Source organism: Callorhinchus milii, unplaced genomic scaffold (assembly GCF_018977255.1).
Source record: "Callorhinchus milii isolate IMCB2004 unplaced genomic scaffold, IMCB_Cmil_1.0 Scaffold11, whole genome shotgun sequence".
Classification (NCBI taxonomy): Eukaryota; Metazoa; Chordata; class Chondrichthyes; order Chimaeriformes; family Callorhinchidae; genus Callorhinchus; species Callorhinchus milii.
Genome location: NW_024704752.1, coordinates 3,054,443 through 3,075,758, shown reverse-complemented (window position 1 = coordinate 3,075,758; position 21,316 = coordinate 3,054,443). Strand labels below are relative to the sequence as shown.

At 43.2% G+C, this 21,316-nt stretch overlaps 1 protein-coding gene across 1 annotated transcript; it reads right to left on the bottom strand.

The window, feature by feature from the left end:
• Positions 1–1,690: 1,690 nt before the first annotated feature.
• On the bottom strand, positions 1,691–19,589 carry ppp1r2 (protein phosphatase 1, regulatory (inhibitor) subunit 2). The gene is made up of 6 exons (XM_042339224.1): positions 19,465–19,589; positions 16,063–16,170; positions 15,310–15,390; positions 13,866–13,960; positions 7,509–7,694; positions 1,691–6,236 (listed from the first exon to the last, which is right to left on the bottom strand). Exons 1-6 carry the CDS (start codon positions 19,587–19,589, stop codon positions 6,217–6,219), a joined length of 615 nt encoding a protein of 204 aa, XP_042195158.1. The 3' UTR covers positions 1,691–6,216.
• Positions 19,590–21,316: the final 1,727 nt, after the last annotated feature.

The following is a 21,316-nucleotide window of genomic DNA, read 5'->3' as shown; positions in this document are numbered from 1 at the left end:
GTAGCCAGTTTCATTCAATCAGCTTCAACCCTCCCCTCCCCCACCCCCCCCCACCAGGCACTGGGGGGTGACCAGTCTGAGGCCAACACCATCACCCCCCCACCCCCCACCCCCTCCCCGTCTGTCTGTCCCTCCATCCCTGAGCCCACGCAGTGTCAGACTCCGGTACTCCCAAGCGCTCTGGGATGCGAGTTGTTGTGTGCGGTGGTTTGTCATGGCAGCTCACTGTGAGAACTGGAAGTCTGGGTCACCATCCCATTGCCAGTGGTTTTAGGAGTTTTAGGGGTAGAGATAGCGCTCTGGGAGGCGACCCCGCGTGAAAGGCGCTACGTAAGCGCAAGTTGTTGTTGTTGTATATCGCCACCTTCACATCTGTCCTGATGCCTCCGGAACCTTTCGTTCCCTTCCTCCCAACGATGTGAAAGGTGCAATACAAATGTCATTTGTTTTTGTCGTTGGTTTGTGTTTTACAGCAGGACAAACGGGTGTATTTGCTATGCAATTTGCTCAACATCTGGCAGCTGGTCTTCAGAATGAACTAAAGACCTTTCCATCATACATTCATGCCTCTCCTCTGCCAGGATCCATGCATTAACCGAAGACCGGTCTTGGAGGAACTCTGTCAATATTTTGTTCATTTGGCAACAACAATAACAACAAATTACATTTGCAGAGCGCCTTTCAAATTGGGCAGGTGGTACATCACCATCTCTACATCTATTCTGAGTATGCTTCACAGAACTTTCCTTCCTTCACGCAAGCTGCTCCCTGACATTCTTGCCGCACAATTCAGGCTGAAACATTCCATGATTCCAGTCATTTTGTGCTCTGCCCGAGATCACAGTATTAGAAACTCGGTCCTGTTATTTGATGTTCCCTCACCTTCTCCTCTCCCTCACTCGGAGTCCGAATCCCACCTTTGAAAAGTGACCGTGGATATTATATTAATAATCTTTGCATTTTGATTATTTAGATTAGTTATCATACATGGAAGGCGCTATGATGGACTAGAATAATGAAAACCTTTTAGGATACTTTACATATATAGAGGGCACTGCCAACACTTCAAACTCAAGTGTTCGGAATACCTTTGAATTTGTTTTGCATTCAACCAATGCTTGATATCAACATCATTCCCGAACCAGATAAAAGTAACCACTCCCTTTATTTTACATTTAATTTTGTGAAATAGTGCTTTGTCACAATGCCACCTAAATAATTTGAACAGTCGTGGAACTGCATCTTCTTGTTTTATGTGGACTCAGCTGAGGTTGCCAATAACTAGATTTCCTTCAAGTCGTGTGGTAGTGTCTGCCAATAACTGTGCCAAAATAAATATGCAACTAAAGAATACTTCAAGGGGGCATTCCAGGTGTGACTTATTTTCATGAATAAAACACAGGAAAATAGTAACCTGAAAGAATAAAGCAAAATCAAGTTTAAAAGTGATTATGCCACCATCTGGTGGGAGATTTCAGAATTACTGCTTTTAAATTTCTACCATTCGGGTAGCTGCACGCACTTATCGCATCCCAAACTACAGTTGATATATATTGTGTCCCATGATATTATTTCCTAAAATGCAATAGTGTGTAAACGACAGTCTAAACCATGGACAATAAAAAAGTATCCCCAAGTCAAAAGTACAGTGTTTCAGTTGTGCAATGGTATGAATTGAGACAAGTTTAAGTTTGGAGGTCTAACATATAATTCTTTTTTATTTGACAAGACACAATACAACAGTTTTCTTTGATGAGTAAACATCCAATCATGGGAAATTTCTCCACAGATTTCCAGTGACAAATGGTAATAGCCAAACTTCTGCTTGACTTTAGGTGAGATTTCATTTTACAGTTCAGTCAAGTGAAGGCCAAGTCAAGATTTTATTTATTGCTCGTTGTTAAAGACGCTTACACTCATTACACAGAGAGCAGTGAAAGATGGCATTTCATGTACAAGTATTAACTTGGCTTCAGCTTTATTCTGGTACATCTAATTCTAACAAATATACATGCAGCAAATTACAGTAGTGCTGAAACGACTGAAATTCTACCACTGCATTTCACTGTAATGTAAAAACTATGAAGCTTCTAAAATAAAGTATTGCTCTAAGAATAGTCTCTTCCAAATATAAACAATCGATTGCCTAGGAGGGGAAAAGTTGAGGCTCTTCTGTATTATTTTTTGCATTAAAAGCATTCCTGCACTCTGCATCCCATTTGGGTCACCGTACATACCTGAAACCTTTACACCTTGGTTTCAGCTATCTCTTCACTTCACTAGATTCATTACTTTTTATGTAAATAATAATACTTGCATTTGATATAGTGCCTTATTATGTCATTGTGAGTCTCAAAATGCTTCACAGAATATATTGTGAAGTGGATTGACTGTATTTTGTGGGCGAAACAAGGCAGCCTACCCACATCAGTCGTGGATTAAGTACGCATTTTTAAAAAAATAAATGAAGCTCAAGTTTCTTCTGTGTTTGTAAGCTCACTTTTTTTTGGTCAGCTGTGTTTGACGCGTGAAAACCCATCACCATGAGTATCCGAACCTGGAAGAGTTCATTCATCCCGCCGCCACCTGGAAATTACTGTGTATTGGAATGGAATGCACTCTCTGCTTGGAGTGGCACATCCTGCTTACCTAATTCGGGCACAGACTGACATGAGCCAAGGCTCGGGGACCCCAGAGTGTGCATTGGCATACTGTTGACGCTTATCTAACTAAAACCGCAAAGCCCAATTTGTATTGTGAAAGTGGTTGAGAAAAAAGGAATCGTAAAGCAAAGGGTTGCAACAATGTGAAATTGCCTCAGAAGGCTGTAGATGCAAAATCAATTAGGATGTTTAAATGAGTAATACTGTACATTGGGATTCAGAATATTAAAGGGCTTAGAGAAATGGGATGAAGAAATCAGTAGCAAAAATACCTTGATAATTGAGTTGCCTACTCCTATTTATTAAGCAGGGCATTCCAGTACAATAATATTGCAAGGAAGCATGAAAATACTTCAGGCAAAAGAGTGAAGGCGAGAAATATGTTTTGGTTGGAAAAAAATATACACAGAATAATATGTGGATTTGAATAGGGTGTTATGCAAATGATGTACATAAAGGAATACATTCTCAGGTAATTGAGGTACATAAAACAATAAGATTGGGGAGGGTGAATGGATTCAGTGCACGATGAACACAGTAGAGGATGGAGGGTGTTAATGACTTGGGTGGTGAATGGCGGGGTAGATGGAGTGTTTCCAAATATATTCTACAACATGTTAAATCCTCAGGAGAGGCCAATTTTCCAACGTCCATCTTTTTCATATATTTATATATGTAACAAAATAACAGCATAGCATAGACTTGCCCACCCCCTGCACCCCATTATATCTCATGGTGGTATTCAAGCATTCAAGGCCATCAGATCTGAGTCGCAATGTCTCACAGAAACATAGACATTTACTGCGCAGAAGGCAGCCATTCGGCCTGTCAAATCTGCACTGGTTCTCAGCACAAGCTGTGCCATCAATCTCACTGCCCTCCCCTCCTAGAAAAATACACTATGATGAGCTCAAGGTATATCTGTTAAGATATTACATGAAAACTAAATGGAAGTTTCATTGAAACCAACACAAGAATTGTTTCCAGACGGACATTATTCTGCTCCATCCCTGCAAAGTCTGTCTCAAGGTCTCTTTTTGCTTGCGGTCACCTTTCCCCTGCTCTCCTCCCTGGGATCCCACCCCTAGCTCGGGTACTCAGCCAATACTATGATTCGCTTTGGGGCATCCTCCAGATTTGAAAGGCACGGTATAAATGTGAATCTGTACTCTAGTGTACCTTTTACGATGAAATAAGAAATAACCAAAAATAAAAAGTTCTTGCATTTGATAAATCAATGTCATTTTGGACAGAATTTGCACAATCCCTGAAAACGACGTGAATCAATTGTACCTATTCATTGTTAACACAATTCATATATCACAAAGATGTGAAAGGTTCAGGTGAAGTAGATTTATCACCATATTTGATCCCACCCAGATTATAAGCCCTACTTTGAAGAACAGTCTTTATATGTGGAACATCAAGAATTTTTGCATACAAGTTTTGACTTGCGAGTTAGTGTTTAATCAGTATTTCATTTTCCAATTTAGCGATCCTAGCATTTCATACACACAAACCTGTTTGTTAATTTCTGTTGACCCAATGCAAAACTCCAATAGAAATTTTCTTTGTACAGTATAAAGCTGCTTTATGCAGCCCGCAATTCAGACTTTCAACAGCTCCTTACTGCATCAACATTGTTTCCCCTCTCCCTCCCCACTACCCATCATCAGACGAGTTTTATAATCACACCTCGTATTAACTTTAATCAGTGCAGCATTGAAGAGATCACCATCACTCACAAGCAAAATAGCCAATAATTATGAAGAATGTATACAGAACAAGGAGACACTACCCTGCTTATTCAGCCTGCCTGCAATTGCATAAAACATGCATTTTCTTCCAATTGGTGAAGTTAGCACAATACAACCTGCCTTTCACACACATAAACCAATGTTTGCACTCATTTGTTTTAAAGACAGCAGACATACAAAATTAGGCGCTGTATTGTGAAACGACGCTAAATATTAAAAGGTAAGATGGTGTTTAACTTGTGGAGAGAGGATTGTGTGGGTCTGCAAGAGATGTACCTGTGATGGGACACAACAGTACACATCAAAGCCTCAAGACCTGGAATCACAGCACATTGCAGAAACACAAGCTTTCTTCAGTTGTAAATGGTTTGCTTCTTAAGCAAAGGGCTGATGTGCTCCAGGACTATCTGGCATCTGAACTAAGCAGCTAGTTAAGATGTGTGTCATTAGCTCTCACTATTAAGTGGGAGCAGTGAATAGAAACAGCGGTTGCCCAAAGCAGTGAAGGAACTACTGACATCTCTATGTCATGTATTTACACACATCTCTATGTCATGTATTTACACACAAGGATCACAGTGGTGTGGACGAGCTCATGGAATTAAGTCAGATCAACAGTCTCTGAATACTGTGGTGAGAATGTAAGACTTCAGTATATTTTGATATAAGACACAAAACATTTGGCTTCCCCATTCTCTGCGAATACACCTTTGTTTTTTTTTAAAAAAGTAATGTAACACTGTGTTGGAGCGTAAATCCACAAGCTAGCAATTGCCTTTTTTGGTTAGTGAGGTCGCAACTGGTTCAATTTTGATTCTCATTGTGAAAGAATAAAATCTACTAATCACATCACTACTTGGAACAAATGTAAACCACTTTGTTTCAATCTGCAAACTTGCTGAATACCAATCCACACAGCAGTATGAAGATAAGTACTCTACAAATCCCATTCTTCCTTCCAAATTAAGTTACAAGGAAGGGTTTGGAAACACTGGCACGTGCGAAGTGATGTATTCACATTTGATAAGTTTTCAATTGGAAAATTCACACAAGCATAAAGAGAAAGACCACGGTCTTTTTTAAATGACTGTTACAGAAAATATAAATCATGTTAAGCCACGACTTAAGAGCAGAAGATAAATCATTTACAAGGACACAAAAAAATCTAAGTTGCATTTTTTTTCAGTTAACAAGTCAGGTATTTCTGCATGCTCTGATCCCAGGCTATAATTTAAGAAATAAAAAATAAATTCTGAACAAACCTGATCAGAAATCACTTACTGGATGAGAAACCATATGCAATAAAATAAGAGTGATAAAATACAATGCAAACAAACACCCAAAAAATAACCACTATGTAAGTTTTGGAAATGATCCAGCGACAGACATCAGCGCAGCTAAAATCAGTGTCTCACCTCACGGTGAAAACACAAGAAAGCTGATAATGTTCCGTCGAGCAGCAGCCAACGTGTTCTAATCTGCTGCGATTTCTCCAGTGTTCTTTTTCTTCAGTGATCCGACAGCCACACACATCAAGCAACCAACTCGCCTCCCACCCCGGAGAGAATTCTAGCTTTGGAAAAATATACAGATGGTGAATTTCTGAGTGCAAGGGTAAGAGAGAATCCTTTGAAAGTATACTTCTCCCAATTTAAGATGGAGAGTGGATGGAACAGCTACATTATGTATCAGGGTTTAAATTCTGCCAATGGCTAGTGGTTTTAGTTTCAGGGAGGAGGGAATGGGGGTTGCTGCCAGGTTGATGGGTTTGAACCTATGAACCTTGCTCCATATTTTCAGAAAGTTGTCGATCTCCCTGCAGAAGAAAACGTGAGACAAGTCAGAAAAATGATGGCAACTGAACAATGCACGACAATTGCATATTACTGAGAGTTACAAACTTGAGCACTCTTGTATTTAAGATAATCACAATCACAAACATTTCAAAGTTTTTCTGTAAAATATAGTGATTGCATATTTCTAGACGAATGAAGCAGCCAATTTGCTCCCAACAATATTCCACAAACAACCATGACCAATTTTGTGACCCAGGATATCAGGAGAAACACCCTTCTATTTTCTAATCGTACCATACAAGAACAAAATTGCATTTATATAGTAGGCTACATTTCTCTACCCCTCCCTCATGGATATACCAATATGAACTTGGTAAGGAAAGCACACATTCACCTTGCAACTGTGTAAAAAGGAGGGTTGAGGAAAGTAAAATGTGCACTTTGGTTCACGTGCTTTTCTAGATTCTGGACAATGTTAGCAAGAGAGAAATGATGCACAAGTAGATATGCCAGCAATATCCAAAATAAACACAAGGGGATGGGCAGTTCCAATGTATTAAATAATAATGCTTGCATTTGATACAGCGACTTATCACATCTTCGAGACATCTCAAAGCACTTCACAGAATATGCTGTGAAGTGAATTGACTGCATATTTTGTGAGTGAAACACGGCAGCCAATTGCTCAGAGCAGTGTCCCACAAATAGTTGTGGTTTGAGTCACCAAATTATTATTATTGCTTTTTTGAAGGGATTCTTACGCCTGGAAAAGCGATCCAGCAATCGACTAACAACCGGGTTCCTACAACACACAGCTGTGCTTTAAACAAATCCTCTGTTCTGATCTCAATTGCCTTCCCAATAATTTTCCAGTTGATGATTGCCCTTTGCAGAAATACTCCTGTCCTATACATTTCTGGCACAACTCTGATCCTGTGCCTTCTTGTGCTCCCATCCATCTGGAGGCATGACTTAATTTTAATTTATCCCCTTATGTATCGTACAGAACTATAAAAGCTCCTCCGAAATATCTATTTACAGAGTTGAATAACATAACAGGTCATTCCTCATCCCTCTAACACTGGAGATCAAGCAGATTATTTTTCTTTTCAATGATCCGGATCAAGGTCGTACCATTAACTCTGGGTTATGATCGGTCGATGAATAGGTAATATAAATAAAACATAAGTATTTTGATTTGTTTTCCTATTATTCTAGAGAACGATACATTTAAGAACCATATTGTTTTTTAAGCCATTATTTACAATTTTCGAACTATCATAGAACTGCACCTCCAAAATCTTCTGTTCCTTTCATTGCATTCCCTTCAACATCCTCCTGATCGCCTTCCTCTTCATCTACCTCTTCGTCCACTTCTGCTTCCGCCAGCTCTTTGGCTATCAACTGTCTTGCTAGTTTGATATTCATTGCTTCATTGTAATGTATCTTTCGCTTCATCTCAAATTGCTGCTTGTTTTCTGAAAGAGTAAATGGGAAGAGAGAAAAAAACATTAACAGCAGCTGACCACACGTGGCAATGTCTGTCCAGCACCTTGGGACGTCTACCCAACATGAAAGGCGCTGTACAAATTTAATTTTGTCGTCGTTGTTGTTGGAATGATTACAGCAGTTCCGCTAGGAGCAGTTTCTTTTTCTTACATTAAAGTCACTACATGATGGAAATGCGGAGTAACCTTTCTTGATTCTGTAGCCCACTCTGTAATGATTGTTCAAGTCGTACGCCAGAACCATGCAGAATAGTCATTGAATCATTGAGTCCCGTAGTATAGCGCTCACCTAGCAATGGAGAGGACCCAGGGCGAGGCGGAACCTTAGGCAAGTTTCCTTGCTCCACACACCTCTGGTTACCTAGCAGTAAGTAGGAACCTGGTTGTTAGTCAATTGGCGGATCGCTTTCCACTGGTAATAATCCTTGAAAAAAAATTGGTCACTCATTGCACCACTGCTTGTGAGGACACTGCTGTGCGCAATTGGCTGCCGCATTTTTCCCACAAAATAGTCAACCCACTTTACAATATATTCTTTGAATATCTTGGGATGTCAAATGCAAGGATTATTATTAATGAGCTACCTATTGCGACAAGGCTTGTTCTGCAGCACACTTTAGTCCTGAAAGTGGGGGTTAATTTTATTTCACTTAATGCAGATCACACGCAATTAATCCTAACAGAAATTTGCACATATTTTGTTTGCTGTACCCGACCGACCCAATATGTCAAACTATTTGATGCTGACTTCTCAAGAGTCAGTAATAATAATAATCCTTGCATTTGATATAGAGCTTTTCACGTCTTCTGGACATCTCAAAGCGCTTCACAAAATATACAATATATAATATATATAAAATATACAAGGAAAATAACTGAATAGGGTGTGCAATAGGCACCTTCAATTTGTGCACTCTCCGAGTTGAGGAATATCGGTGTTGGGCAACAGAACATTGAGCACTCTGTGTGAGTATCCAGCACACCTGGGAAAAGCATGGTATTGTGGTCAACCCTCACCTCGGTGGTCCCGTAACCTGCCACTGATACCAACCCCAAAACAGTGCCCTCTACTCTTATACTCTGCACACAAGTTAACAACAACAACTTTCACATAGCATCATGCAGGATAGCTTAACAGTCAATCCTGCCCTATGACTGAGGCCACTATTTTGTACTAGAAAATTAAACTGCAATAACAGCAGGTTTTATACTTCAATTCTGTTCGTTTTAAGAAGTAGGTTAAAATCATCCAAGCTAATTTGGGATTGACAGCAAAGAGCACCGGTGTACAAATCCCAGGGAGCTACCCGATCCCCAGAAAAGAAACCTGAATCACAAGACGGAAATCACATTAAGTTGCATTAATTTAAGAGGGCACATTGAGTTCACACAGGACAATATAACTATTCCAGTATCAAATTTTATTGTAAAATTTAATAAAGACAATTTGTTGAAAACAGTGTATTCCAAAAACGAAACTATAAAACATGTACAACTTTGCAAAAAGATCAAAGCAATGGGATTTTCCCCATGACCTTTCCCATCTCTTCACAGAAAATGTTTTTTCTTCTGTAACCCAAACAACTAAAAGATCCAGATGTCTGAAATTCCTCATGGTATTAGGAGAAGTTTCGTCCACAAACACATTTTACAATATATTCTGTGAAGTGCTTTGAGACAAGCGCTCTGGGACGCTAGCCTGTGTGAAGAGCGCTATATAAATACAAGTTGTTATTATCTTGAAGACCTGATAAAGCGCTATATCAAACGCAAAGATTATTATTAAATTTTAAAATTCATTATTTTAAAACTTTAGTTTAAAAATTATAATTATTGGAAAATTTGATTTGGTATGGAAACCTTGTTAAAAAAACTGTAAGGCTAAGACCATAACGGATTTCAGATTTCCTGGCCTTGCGACAGAATGAATTATGCATCTTCAGGACGTGGAACATTCTGATGCTTCTGGATGCTGCTGAAAATTCAGCACCATACTCCTCACCCTCTCTCTTCTCTCTCTGTTCTGATTTACAGTTCCTTCGATTAACTCCACCATTCCATCCCTCAGCCCTCTTGTCTCCTCCATAACGTCTATCCTCACCTGATCACATTGCTGCATTAACCTTTCGCTTGACTCTCTCATCCTTACCACTATTTCTTCCCTTGTCAGCCTCAACTCGTCTATTATCTCCCTTTCCACGTTCCTATTGTGCTCTAAAGTCCTTTCGTGGATCTCCCTGACTTCCTCTATCATTCCATCCCTCATGCTCCTCGATTCATCTAGCATCTGTTCCACCATCTCCCTGCTCTGTTCCAGAAGTCTATCACTTATCTCCCTTATCCCTCTCATTGTTCCTTTCTTCATCTCATTCATCCCCTCCAACAATTCCTTCTTCAAACGAAGCCTGTCCTGCTTGTTTTCTTTGTGCACAATTTTTAACTGTTGCAAAGTCTCTTTCGCAGATTTCCCCAGGGATATCAGGCGCCTGGTTGTCATATCAGTGTGTTTCGTTTGCTTCATAGGGTGTTGCTTGTCAGGATCTCCAGTTCGCTCACGCTTGTGCCCTTTCCAAGTTGGAGGTGGCGAGTAGGATATTGCATTGGAAAAGTGGATTTTCCGAGAACTGAAATCCTTGCTATCCCTGGAGGTCGAAGGCTGTCCATCTAAAGTTTGTTGTTTTCTCCCTATGGAACATAGTTATAAAAGATTCAGCTGTGCTACACTAAAGATTCTGACTCTTAGTCTAAATAGACATGCTAAAAACGTGTCCCACTTCACAAACACTATAGGTACTTCTACCTAACTTCTAAGTATTTAAGTGTTAGAAAGAATGATTTACTTACACGGAGAATGGCCAGTGGCAGAGATGACACCTTTCACAATTGGTGGCCTTGGTGCTCCCTTGTTCAGTGAGGCCCAGGCTTGAAGCAATGGTACACTTGACTTGCCCAGAGTACAAGTAGACAAGATTGCTTGCTACTCAGACAAAAGTAGTAGCCCTACTTTTCTGATGACATGGGTTTTATTATTCTGCTGCCATTCATTCGGGACTGAGTCTTTTGGGCACTCATATATGAGAGCAATTGACATGCATGACGGTATCTGTCCCAGCTTTACAGCACCGGTTAGTAAAGTCTTTCCAATAACTTCAGGTTTGTACACTAAAACAAGCAAACTACCTGCTTCATAGCTTCCTTACTTCTCCTATCCGTGGCCTTTTCCAGCATCGTAGTTGGCTGCCTAGCCATAATTTCAGTGTGCAGCTAAACTAAAAATACATTTCCAGCCCCTTTATATCCTGCACATTAAAAAACGCAAAGTTTGGATACAAGGAACAGAATGCTTAAAATATAAATCCAGTATATATTATTGCAGAAACTTATCACATCTTCTAGATGTCTCAAAGCGCTCACAGAATATATTGTAAGTTTTGTGGGCGAAACATGAAAGCACCTTTAACATTGAAGAACCAACTCAAAGACACACCCGCTTGTAATGAAAATGTACTGTAAGCAATGTAGCCCGTATAACCATTTGTTTGCACACAAAATCCAATTTATACTTTTCACTTACCAGGTTGACTAGCATACTGTAAACATCAATAATGCCTCCTGTCACATGCCCTCGGGAAGCAGCTAAAAATACACAGTGGACACGAGGCAACTCAGTGTGTTAGGGTCCCAACTATTGTGCAACAATGAGGCCGGTGGTTTTGAGCCAATTCCTTACACGGCAAATTCCCATCTCCACTGCGGTGCCAGAGTAGTGCAAGCAATCTAGCTTCTCCAGTAGTGCTAGCTTCTCCAGAGGAAGCGAATGTTACAGCACTGAATCAGGTCGCTCAGCCCATCATGCCTGCCATAGTGTTTATACCTACACATCTGATACCTAATCTAAGGTACAAGAAGTGGCAGAATTTTAACAGGCTATTATGTTCCGAAGCGGTTCACAATAGATCCTCACAGGGCAGATAAATGGAACAAAAATCTCAAAAGGAATTCTCTGCATATCCAACAAATGTCAGCAAGAGTCACTTTCGTTTTATTCCTCATTTCATCTTAAGTTAGTTATAAAATCTATCCACAAACAAAAAAGGCACAGTCTCTGGTTAGTTGAAAATCTAGTAATTTTCCAGAACCACCAACAAGAGGTTTTTAGAGAGACTTCCCAGAACAAAATCTTCTCAGGTTGAATTGTCTTAAATTGCTCAATCATTCAAAACAATAAACCAATAAAAATCACAATCAATCTGTCTCCTCTGTCCAGGACGTTACCCCGCGTGAAGAGCGCTATATAAATGCAAGTTGTTGTTGTACAAGCAGTCACTCCATTCCACAGTAACTCCTGTGAAGCGCTTTGAGACGACCTTACAACATGATAAGGCGCTATGACAAATGCAAGGATTATTATATTATTAAATTGAGATTCAAGTCTTAAATTTGTGCACTAAACACATCAAGACACCCAAAAAGAAATTCTATACGAACTGTTCTTCATAACCACTCCTTGATAGCAAACGAAACTCGAAATCACACCATTTCCTATTCATTATGCAACCTGCAAAAATAGCCAATTCTTCCGGACTGAAATGATCACAGTCACTATCGGGTTCAAATTGAATGGAATTATAACATAGAATATACTTCCGATTGAACGCCTCACTAGAATAAAACCTTCACCAAAAAGGCTGATCCATTTGTTTTATTGATCTAATTACACTCGTGTTCAAGAAGCTCTTACCCAGGACGGGTTCGCAATACTTCAGTCAAACGATTTGAAGGGAGAAACTCATTGCAAGTGGAGCCTCTATTAATGTGAGTGAATATCTAATGGATTCTGTGTGAAACATGTTGAAATGTAAAAATATCTGTATCTCATAGACTAGTCTTCTACAACTAAATCCATAATGGTGCATGGTTTACCTTCAATAATTAGATTAATTATTAATTAGGTTTATTCCACCCAACAAACACTTAATTACCTCTCTTCACCACCCCACCCCCCACCCCCATTAAAGTAGGCTCTTCAGTTTTGATCCAAATGAGCCAGAGGTAGGAGTTGATGAGGATGATCAGTAGTCTTCATCACACTGTGGAAATCACACGAGCCGTTGTTCTGCTACAATCAGCTTTCTTCTGGTGGCCGGAACACTCAACAGTTTAGGATCCAAAACTGAACCCCACCATTTCATTTCTTAGGAATTAAGTCTGGGATAGTACGAAGTTGACCGTTGCAAATTCAGGGATGGTATATCTAGAAAAGTCTCAAAGTGATTTACTAACTTTGAACGAGTAGGACTGGAAAAATGACGGGTGACCAAAGCTTCTTTCATGTGCTTGGAGTGGTCTTGATTGCTTATACACAGAAGATAAATTGAACACCATAGAGCTTTGCTGTATAGTTGCATCACAGATAAAATCACCAATTTGAAAACATCAATGGTTTTCAATAAAAAGATTTGAAAAACGATTTAAAACAGGGCTTTTGTTTGTGCGTTTTGAATAAAACAAGTCAAATTTTAATGAAAAAGTCTTCAACCCATCCATAAATTGGATTGAAAGCACCTTCTTGAACCAGAGTAATAATAGTCCTTATATTTGATATAACACCTATAATATCCAGACATCTTAAATTGCATAATTGATAGTCAAGTAACTGCGCATTTATTTTATATTCAATCATAGCAGCCAATTTGTCCACACTGAGATCCCTTAAACAGCCATTAAATGAAGCACCAACTTGGAGGACTTCTGCTCAGAATACCAGGGGAAAAAAAAACTCTTTACAATAATAAATAATCTTTGCATTTAATATAGCACCTTCTCATGTTGTTGAGACATCTCAAAGTGCTTCACAGAATATACTGTAAAGTGGATTGACTGTATATTTTGTGGGCAAAATGTGGCAGCCAATTGCGCACAGCAGTGTCCCACAAACAGTCCTGGATTGAATGACCAAATTATTATTTATTTATTTTTTTGAAAAGGGATTATTACCCTCAGAAAAATATAGTATCTTGGGATCTTCAACATCCACCTAAACGGGCAGAAATGTGTGATCTTGACTCGAAATAAATTTGAAAAAACCGATTTTCTAAATTGAAAACATGTGCCTACATATTGTAAGTAAAACTGTCTTGCCTTTTTCTTCCGGGGTCAATTCTTCCTCCTCCTCTTCACTGCTGTCTTCAAGTTCTCCAAAGGCTTTAGGTTTAGCTCCTTCAGCTGCTGTTAGCCTTAAACATGAATCAAACAGAAATCTTGTTATTTTATTCCCTCTGACCAGGAAATAGAACTCTGCCTTGAACAATGTCACTTTTGGCAATCTGCCTTCTCTCTATTTGTTGTGAGAATTGTGATCTTCTTTTAACATGAATGCCAACAACAACAAAAAGAAATTGGTCACTTCAATCCACGACTGTTTGTGGGACACTGCTGTGCGCAATTGGCTGCCGCTTTTCGCCCACAAATATACAGTCAACTCACTTTACAGTATATTCTGTGAAGCGCTTTAAGACGTTGAGAAGACGCTATATCAAATGCAAGGTTTATTATTATTTTTATATAACAACAAAATTACATTGCATAGCGCTTTTCACTATGCAAAGTGGGCTGATAGGGTCGCGGAGCCTGGTGTGGGAGAGGACACAGGCTGCAGAGTTCTGGATGATCTGCAGTCTATGGAGGGAGGAGTTGGGGAGGCCGATAGCAGGAATTTTGCCTGGATGCTATCAATCCATGTATGAGGGTCTTGGCGGCCTGCAGTGAGAACAAGTGGCAGAGCCAGGCGACTTTGCGGAGATGGGGAAAAGCAGAGTGGGACATGGCACGGATGTCGGGTAGAAAGGATAGTTGAGATACTCTGCATTGATGTGTGCCAAAAAAGAAGAGATTTGGACTGGGTCACAAATCATTTATCCAATGCAATGCAGATGAGGATTTGATTTAAACACCGCTGATGTGTCTAGTTTTGCAATAACAATGGTGCAAAACCAAAACATTTATCCAAATATTAAATGGTCTGATGCACACGGACATAGTTAACAAAGATCCACGTCATCAATGGGCATTACTCCTAAAAAGATCAGGAGTGCACAGGCCTGCTAAGAAGATACACAGCTTGCATGCCCGAATCCACACGCCTAATAATAATCCCTCCAAAACCAAAAACAATAATAAATTGGTCATTTTCAATCTACGACTGTTTGTGGGACATTGCTGTGCGCAATTGGCTGCCGCGTTCGCCCACAAATATACAGTCAATTCACTTTACAGTGTGTTCTGTGAAGCGCTTTGGGATGTCCTCCTGACATGAAAAGCGCTATATCAAATGCAAGGATTATTATTATTATTATTATTATTATTATCCCAGAGAGCTGCAACAGACGGTCTCTTCCCTAACGTGTCCCCGCCCTTACACAGTTGATATCCTGGCTCTCAAGAAATCTATCGTTTGAAAAAGAATCATAGCCACACACAAAACCAAATGGCTAACTTGACCAAAATGGCACTTTCCATTGACATAAAGACCACACGCCATAACTCCAGTTTCATAATAATACTTATACAACAAATAGGTACTTACTTTTTCGCCAGTATTTCCGCAGTGAGGTTTTCATATGTTTCAGAGTCACTCATCACACCATCTTCATCATCTTCAACCATCCTGTGCAGCAAAAGACAGATAACAAAAACAAATCTTTGCAGTGAGGTTCAATCACCAATGAGAAATAACGATCTGCATACTTTATGTTGTTGTGTTATCTGAGTTTTATTGAAGTGATGGGAACCATTGCCATAAATACAATTTAAATTAACACAATTGAACATTAAAAACAGAAGTATCTACGTTTTCACGATCCCATTCCGACCGTGTAATCGTGTGTAATTCCAGTACCTTCAAACTAAATCAAAGTTTGTTGATTTGAGAAATTTTAATTTCACTTAATTCCTGCTATTCCCAAAACGATGGTCTAGATATACTGCACGCTTCAGATCAGAATTAAAAGATATGTCTGGTCACATAATAGTCAACGTTTCTCTCATCTCCAGCCTCTAATCACTCCATCATGACTTTTAGTTTTCTTTTATCTATAGGCAGAAGTGTGAAGCTAGAGAAAAGTCACATAATTCAACTCTTACTCCTCGATTTATCTCATCTTCTTGGGTGGTGACATCCACCAAGGGACTTGGGTGGTGACATCCACCAAGGGACTCTGCCCAGCATCGAGGTTTCTCCATAGGTTTTAAAACTTTTCTAAACTGAATTTTGAGTCACATGTCTACATGTTGCACATACAATAAGTTCACCAAATACTCCAGAAAAAAAATGATTTACCTGTGGTATGGTGTGCTTGGTTCATCAATTTTCATTAGCCCATAGTCTTTGCCTTCTGGATGATATGTGGCAAGAATGTTCATCTCATCCCATTTCTGGGACTTTTTACTGCAAAGCAGACATTCAAGAATTATATTTAGAGTCCACTGTTCTCCACCCACCCCGTGTTTCCAGACTCGTATTCCAACAGATTGACTTCAGGATCATTACTCTCACCTGCAAATCAATCATATTGAATCATAGAATTATACAACACAGAAGGAGGCTATTCGGCCCATCCTGTCTGTGCCGGCTCTTTGAAAAGAGCTATCCAAATCAGTCCCACTCCCCTGCTCTCTCCCCATATGCCCTGTAAACTTGTCCTCCCCAAATAATTATCTATTTTTCCCTTAAAAGTTGTTATCGAATCGACTTCCACCACCCTTTCAGGCAATGCATTCCAGTCTCACTCTCCCAACCTGATTTTCTCCAGCTTCACACTGCTGCTTAGCTTACCCCCTCCACTAGGCAAATCTGCACCTATCTTTCATCTCCTACCTTCTCCACCCCACTAAAAATGACCAATCCTTCATTTATTATGCCTCCTCCCTCTGGAATACCCCTCTGTTTTGCCCCTTTCTGTCAGTCACTAAAGGCCAACTAAAAACCTCTCTTCTCCCAGCCCAATTCCTCCTCACCACTGTTCTAAAGCTCTTTGAGACATCTCTCTATGTGGAAGGCACCACATAAATGCAAGTTAATCTCATGTTTCTGCAATTATATGCTTCATATAAATTGAGGAGATATTAATCTTTATTTCATATGAATTAAAAAGATTTTGATAAGTTCATAGCATTAATGACAATGAAAATTTCAGATACCAAACTTGAATTTCTTAATTCCTGGCTTGAAAGTGCAACCATGGGAGAACTCTTACATTCCTATTAGAAGAATATATTTAGTTTTGTGTCACTTTTGCTTTGATAATTGTCATGAGTGCAGATCCAGTCCTCAGCTTAGTGGTTAGAGCACTTGCCTCAAAAGTGAGAGGACTCCCGGACAGGGAGAAACGTTGGGCAACCCTTAATCCTTACTCCACAACCCTCCGTCTAGCTAGTGTGTGTAGGAATCCGGTTGTTAGTGAATTGGCAGATCGCTTTTCCGGGAATAGTAATCCCTTCAAAAATAAATAAATCTTGATAATTTGGTCACTCAATCCTCAATGGTTTGCGGGACACTGCTGTGTGCAATTGGCTGCCGTGTTTTGTTCACTAGACTTTACAGAATATTCTGTGAAGCACTTTGAGATATCTTGAAGATGCGATAAGGCAACAACTACAACAAGATTTCATTTATAGAGTGCCTTTCATGTCGGGAGGTCGTCCCAAGGCGCTGGACAGTTGGGTCAGGACCTGAGCAGGGGAAAATGGTCAGGGTGAGGGGAGGGAAGGGAGGGAGCGAGGAGAGGGGAATGGTCAGGGTGAGGGGAGGGAAGGGAGGCAGCGAGGAGGGGTTAGAGAGTCGAGAGGGGAGCTGAAGGAAGAGAAAGGTCTTGAGACCGGCCTTGAAGGAGGAAAGGGAGGAAGCAAGGCAAAGGCACTGGGGGAAGGCACTACATCAAATGCAAGGATTATAAGGATTATTATTATCTGCCACTCATACTTGAGAGCATTCTCATTGAACAATTAAAATGACTATGATGTTGTTGCTGTAGGTTGATCAAACAAAACCTTCAGTTAAACAAGAACTTATTGTGCATATAGATCAAAATAAATGACGCTATGGAAATGCAGACAAGAATTTTATGAGTAACAGAGGTAAAATGACAAGGGTACAAGGACTATCCTGAAAGGTTATTTGAAAAACAAGACTGGCTCTTTCACTAGACATTGCGCAAGGAGGATTTTGGATATCAGCAGAGTGAATGGTGACCAACAGCACTGTCCTAAAAAAGCCTACAGATGGACAGTGGATGTGTGCCATATGGCAGAAAACTCTCAGAAGGCATCTTATGTGTGTGGCCAGCTGGTTGTCTCAAGTTTAGCATTCCGAAGCTTAAAAGGTCATCAGAATCATCGTCACTACGAACCGCCCGCGCTCCCACCACCATCACCCTTCTGAACACTTCATCTTCCTCCATCGCCTCTCCTCTCACCTCAACCTTCAAGGTTCTGTCCTTGAATGGTTCAGGTCTTATCTGTCACACCATCTCCAATTTGTCTCCGCCAACGTTTTCTCTTCCAGCCCCTGCACAGTCTTGTGCGGTGCTCCTCAGGGCTCCCTCCCTTCCCTTCTTCAAAGCCCGACTCAAGATCCTCCTTTTCGACCGTGCCTTTAGCTGCTCTCCGACCTCTCTGCCCTCCCTCACCTCACGCTCGGGTCCTGATCCCCAACTGTTCAGCGGCTGGGGACATCCTCACGACGTAAAAGGCGCTTTACAAATGTAATTTTGTTGCTGTTGTTTTTGTTGTTCTACCCCCACCCTCCACCCCTCCTGATGCCAACCACCAGCTCGGACGCAGATCGCTGACTGTCCAGAGCATTGGGACATCCTCCTGATGTGAAATGCGCCAAATAAATATAAATAATTATTATTGCTGTTGTTATCATCACTGACCTCCCCCTTCTTCATCGTCGTCAACACCAACCCAACCCGCCCTCCTCATCATCAAAAACCTCCCCCCTCACCATCATCACCAACCCGCCCTCCTCATCATCACCACCACCAACCCCCCCATCATCATCATCATCATCACCACCAATCTGCTATCCTCATCATCATCATTACCAAACTCCCCCCCACCATCATCATCATTGAACCCACCCTCCTTCTCATCACCACCACCAACCCAGCCTCCTCCTCCTCATCATCACCAAGCACCCCCCCCACCATCATCATCACCAACCCACCCTCCTCATCATCACCAAGCCCCCCCCCACCACCACCATCATCATCACCAACCCACCCTCCTCATCATCACCAAGCCCCCCCACCACCATCATCATCACCAACCCACCCTCCTCATCATCACCAAGCCCCCCCCACCACCATCATCATCACCAACCCACCCTCCTCATCATCACCAAGCCCCCTCACCACCATCATCACCAACCCACCCTCCTCATCATCACCAAGCCCCCCCCACCACCATCATCATCACCATCCCACCCACCTCATCATCATCACCAAACTGCTCTCCTCCTCCTCCTCCACATCATCATCAGACCTCTCCCCTTCATCAACATCACCAACGCCCCCTAACCGCCAGCCGCCCCCCACCATCATCCTCATCACTGCCACTGCCCCCGGCCCGGCCCTGCCCGGCCCCCAGTGACAGGGCAGTGACTGGTGTGTGTGTGTGTGGGGGGGAGTGAGGGCGCCTCCCGCCCGAGGGTAACGGCCGATCCCCGCCCCGCGCTCACTTGTCTTCGTCGTCCGCCAACGCCGCCGCCGCGGCCGCGGCCGCCTCCGGGGTCGGCGCGCAGTGATCAGCCGCCGCCCCCCGCTTCTTCTTCAGGATACTTTTGATGGGCCTGGGAGCCGCCATGAGGAAGACGGTTTGAGGTCGTTCGTTCGATCGTTCGTTGGTTGGTTCGAGGAGCCGCGCGCGCCCTTCGCGCTCTCTCTCTCTCTCTCCCCTCTGTGGCTGTGGCCGCCGCCGCGGGTCAGTCCCCGGGGCCGGAATCCCGCCCCCCCCCTCCTCACTCCCTCTCTCGCGACAACTCGCGGCCCAGTCAGTGCGGGCGAGATGGGGGGGAGGGGCGGGGCGACTTGCTGCGCGGTGACGCAATACGCTGCGTGACGCGCCACTGCCCCGCCCCTCCCAGGCTGAATGGTTCAGATGCATTGAAGGGGCAACAACATCCACTAACCTCCCAAACTCTACCCCGGGGGCGGGCAATTATTTTGGCCGCTGGGCGGCGGGGCTGGTGGGCTGGTGGGTGGCGGGGCTGGTGGGCTGACTGGCGGGGCTGGATGGCTGGCGGGCTGGATGGCTGGCGGGCGGGGCTGGTGGTCTGGCTGGATGGCTGGCGGGCGTGGCTGGTGGGCTGGTGGGCTGGTGGGGTGGCTGGCGGGCTGGTGTGGCTGGATGGCTGGTGGGCTGGCTGGGGCGGGGCTGGTGGGGCTGGGGGCTGGCTGGCGGCTGGGGGCTGGTGGGGGCTGGGGCTGGGCGGGCTGGTGGGCTGGTGGCTGGCTGGATGGCTGGGCTGGGCGGGCGGGGCTGGTGGGATGCTGGTGGCTGGCTGGCGGGCGGGCTGGTGGTCTGGCTGGATGGCTGGTGGGCTGGCTGGCGGGCGGGGCTGGTGGGCTGGCTGGCGGGCTGGATGGCGGGCGGCTGGCGGGCTGGTGGATGGCTGGCGGGCTGGATGGCGGGCGGGCTGGCGGGCGGGGCTGGTGGGATGGCTGGTGGGCTGGCTGGCGGGCGGGGCTGGTGGGATGGCGGGCGGGGCTGGTGGGCTGGCTGGCGGGCGGGCTGGCTGGCGGGCTGGCTGGCGGGTGGGCCACTTCACGAGTTTTGGTTAAGCTTCACTGGCCACACATTTTAATACAGATGCAAACGCTTAATAATAGCTCGGGTGGGGTGGGGAGCCAGTGGGGTCGGGCGAGGGTGGGAGTGATGGGGGTCGCAGAGCCTGGTGCGCGAGAGTAGACGAGCTGCAGAGTTTTGGATCACCTGCAGCTTGTGAAGGGAAGAGTTAGGAAGGCCGATGAGGGAAGTTACATAATCGAGCCTTGAGGTGACAAATGCGTGGGTGAGGATTTAGGCAGCCTGAGGGGTGAGGCAGTGACAGTCTGGCAATGTTGCGGAGGTGGTAGGCAGTGCCGGTCAAGGCGCAGATGTGGGGGAGAAAGGACAGTTCGGGGTCAAACAGGACACCCAGGTTCCTGTGAAGTGCCTTTGATACGTCTCCACGACGTGCTGAGGCGCTATATCAAGTGCAAAGATTGTCATTATTATCTGCTCCCTCCGCTCTGAGGGCCTTGCCCGCTCCACTATCGGCAGTAGGGCCTTCAGACTTTCTGCCTCCACCCTCTGGAACTCCATCACGTAGCCTCCTCACTCCCACTCCCCTGCCTTTTTCAAGGCCCGTCTCAAGACATTTCTCTTTGACTTTGCGTTAGGTTATCCTCCCAGTTCCACCCTCTTGCCTTCCACCACTTCTGACTTCAACCCCCAGCTCAGGTGCAAACCTTTGACACCAGCACCTTGTGACATCCTCCCGACACGCTATAAATGCAATTTGTTGTTGTTGTACAGTTTACAGAGACTCT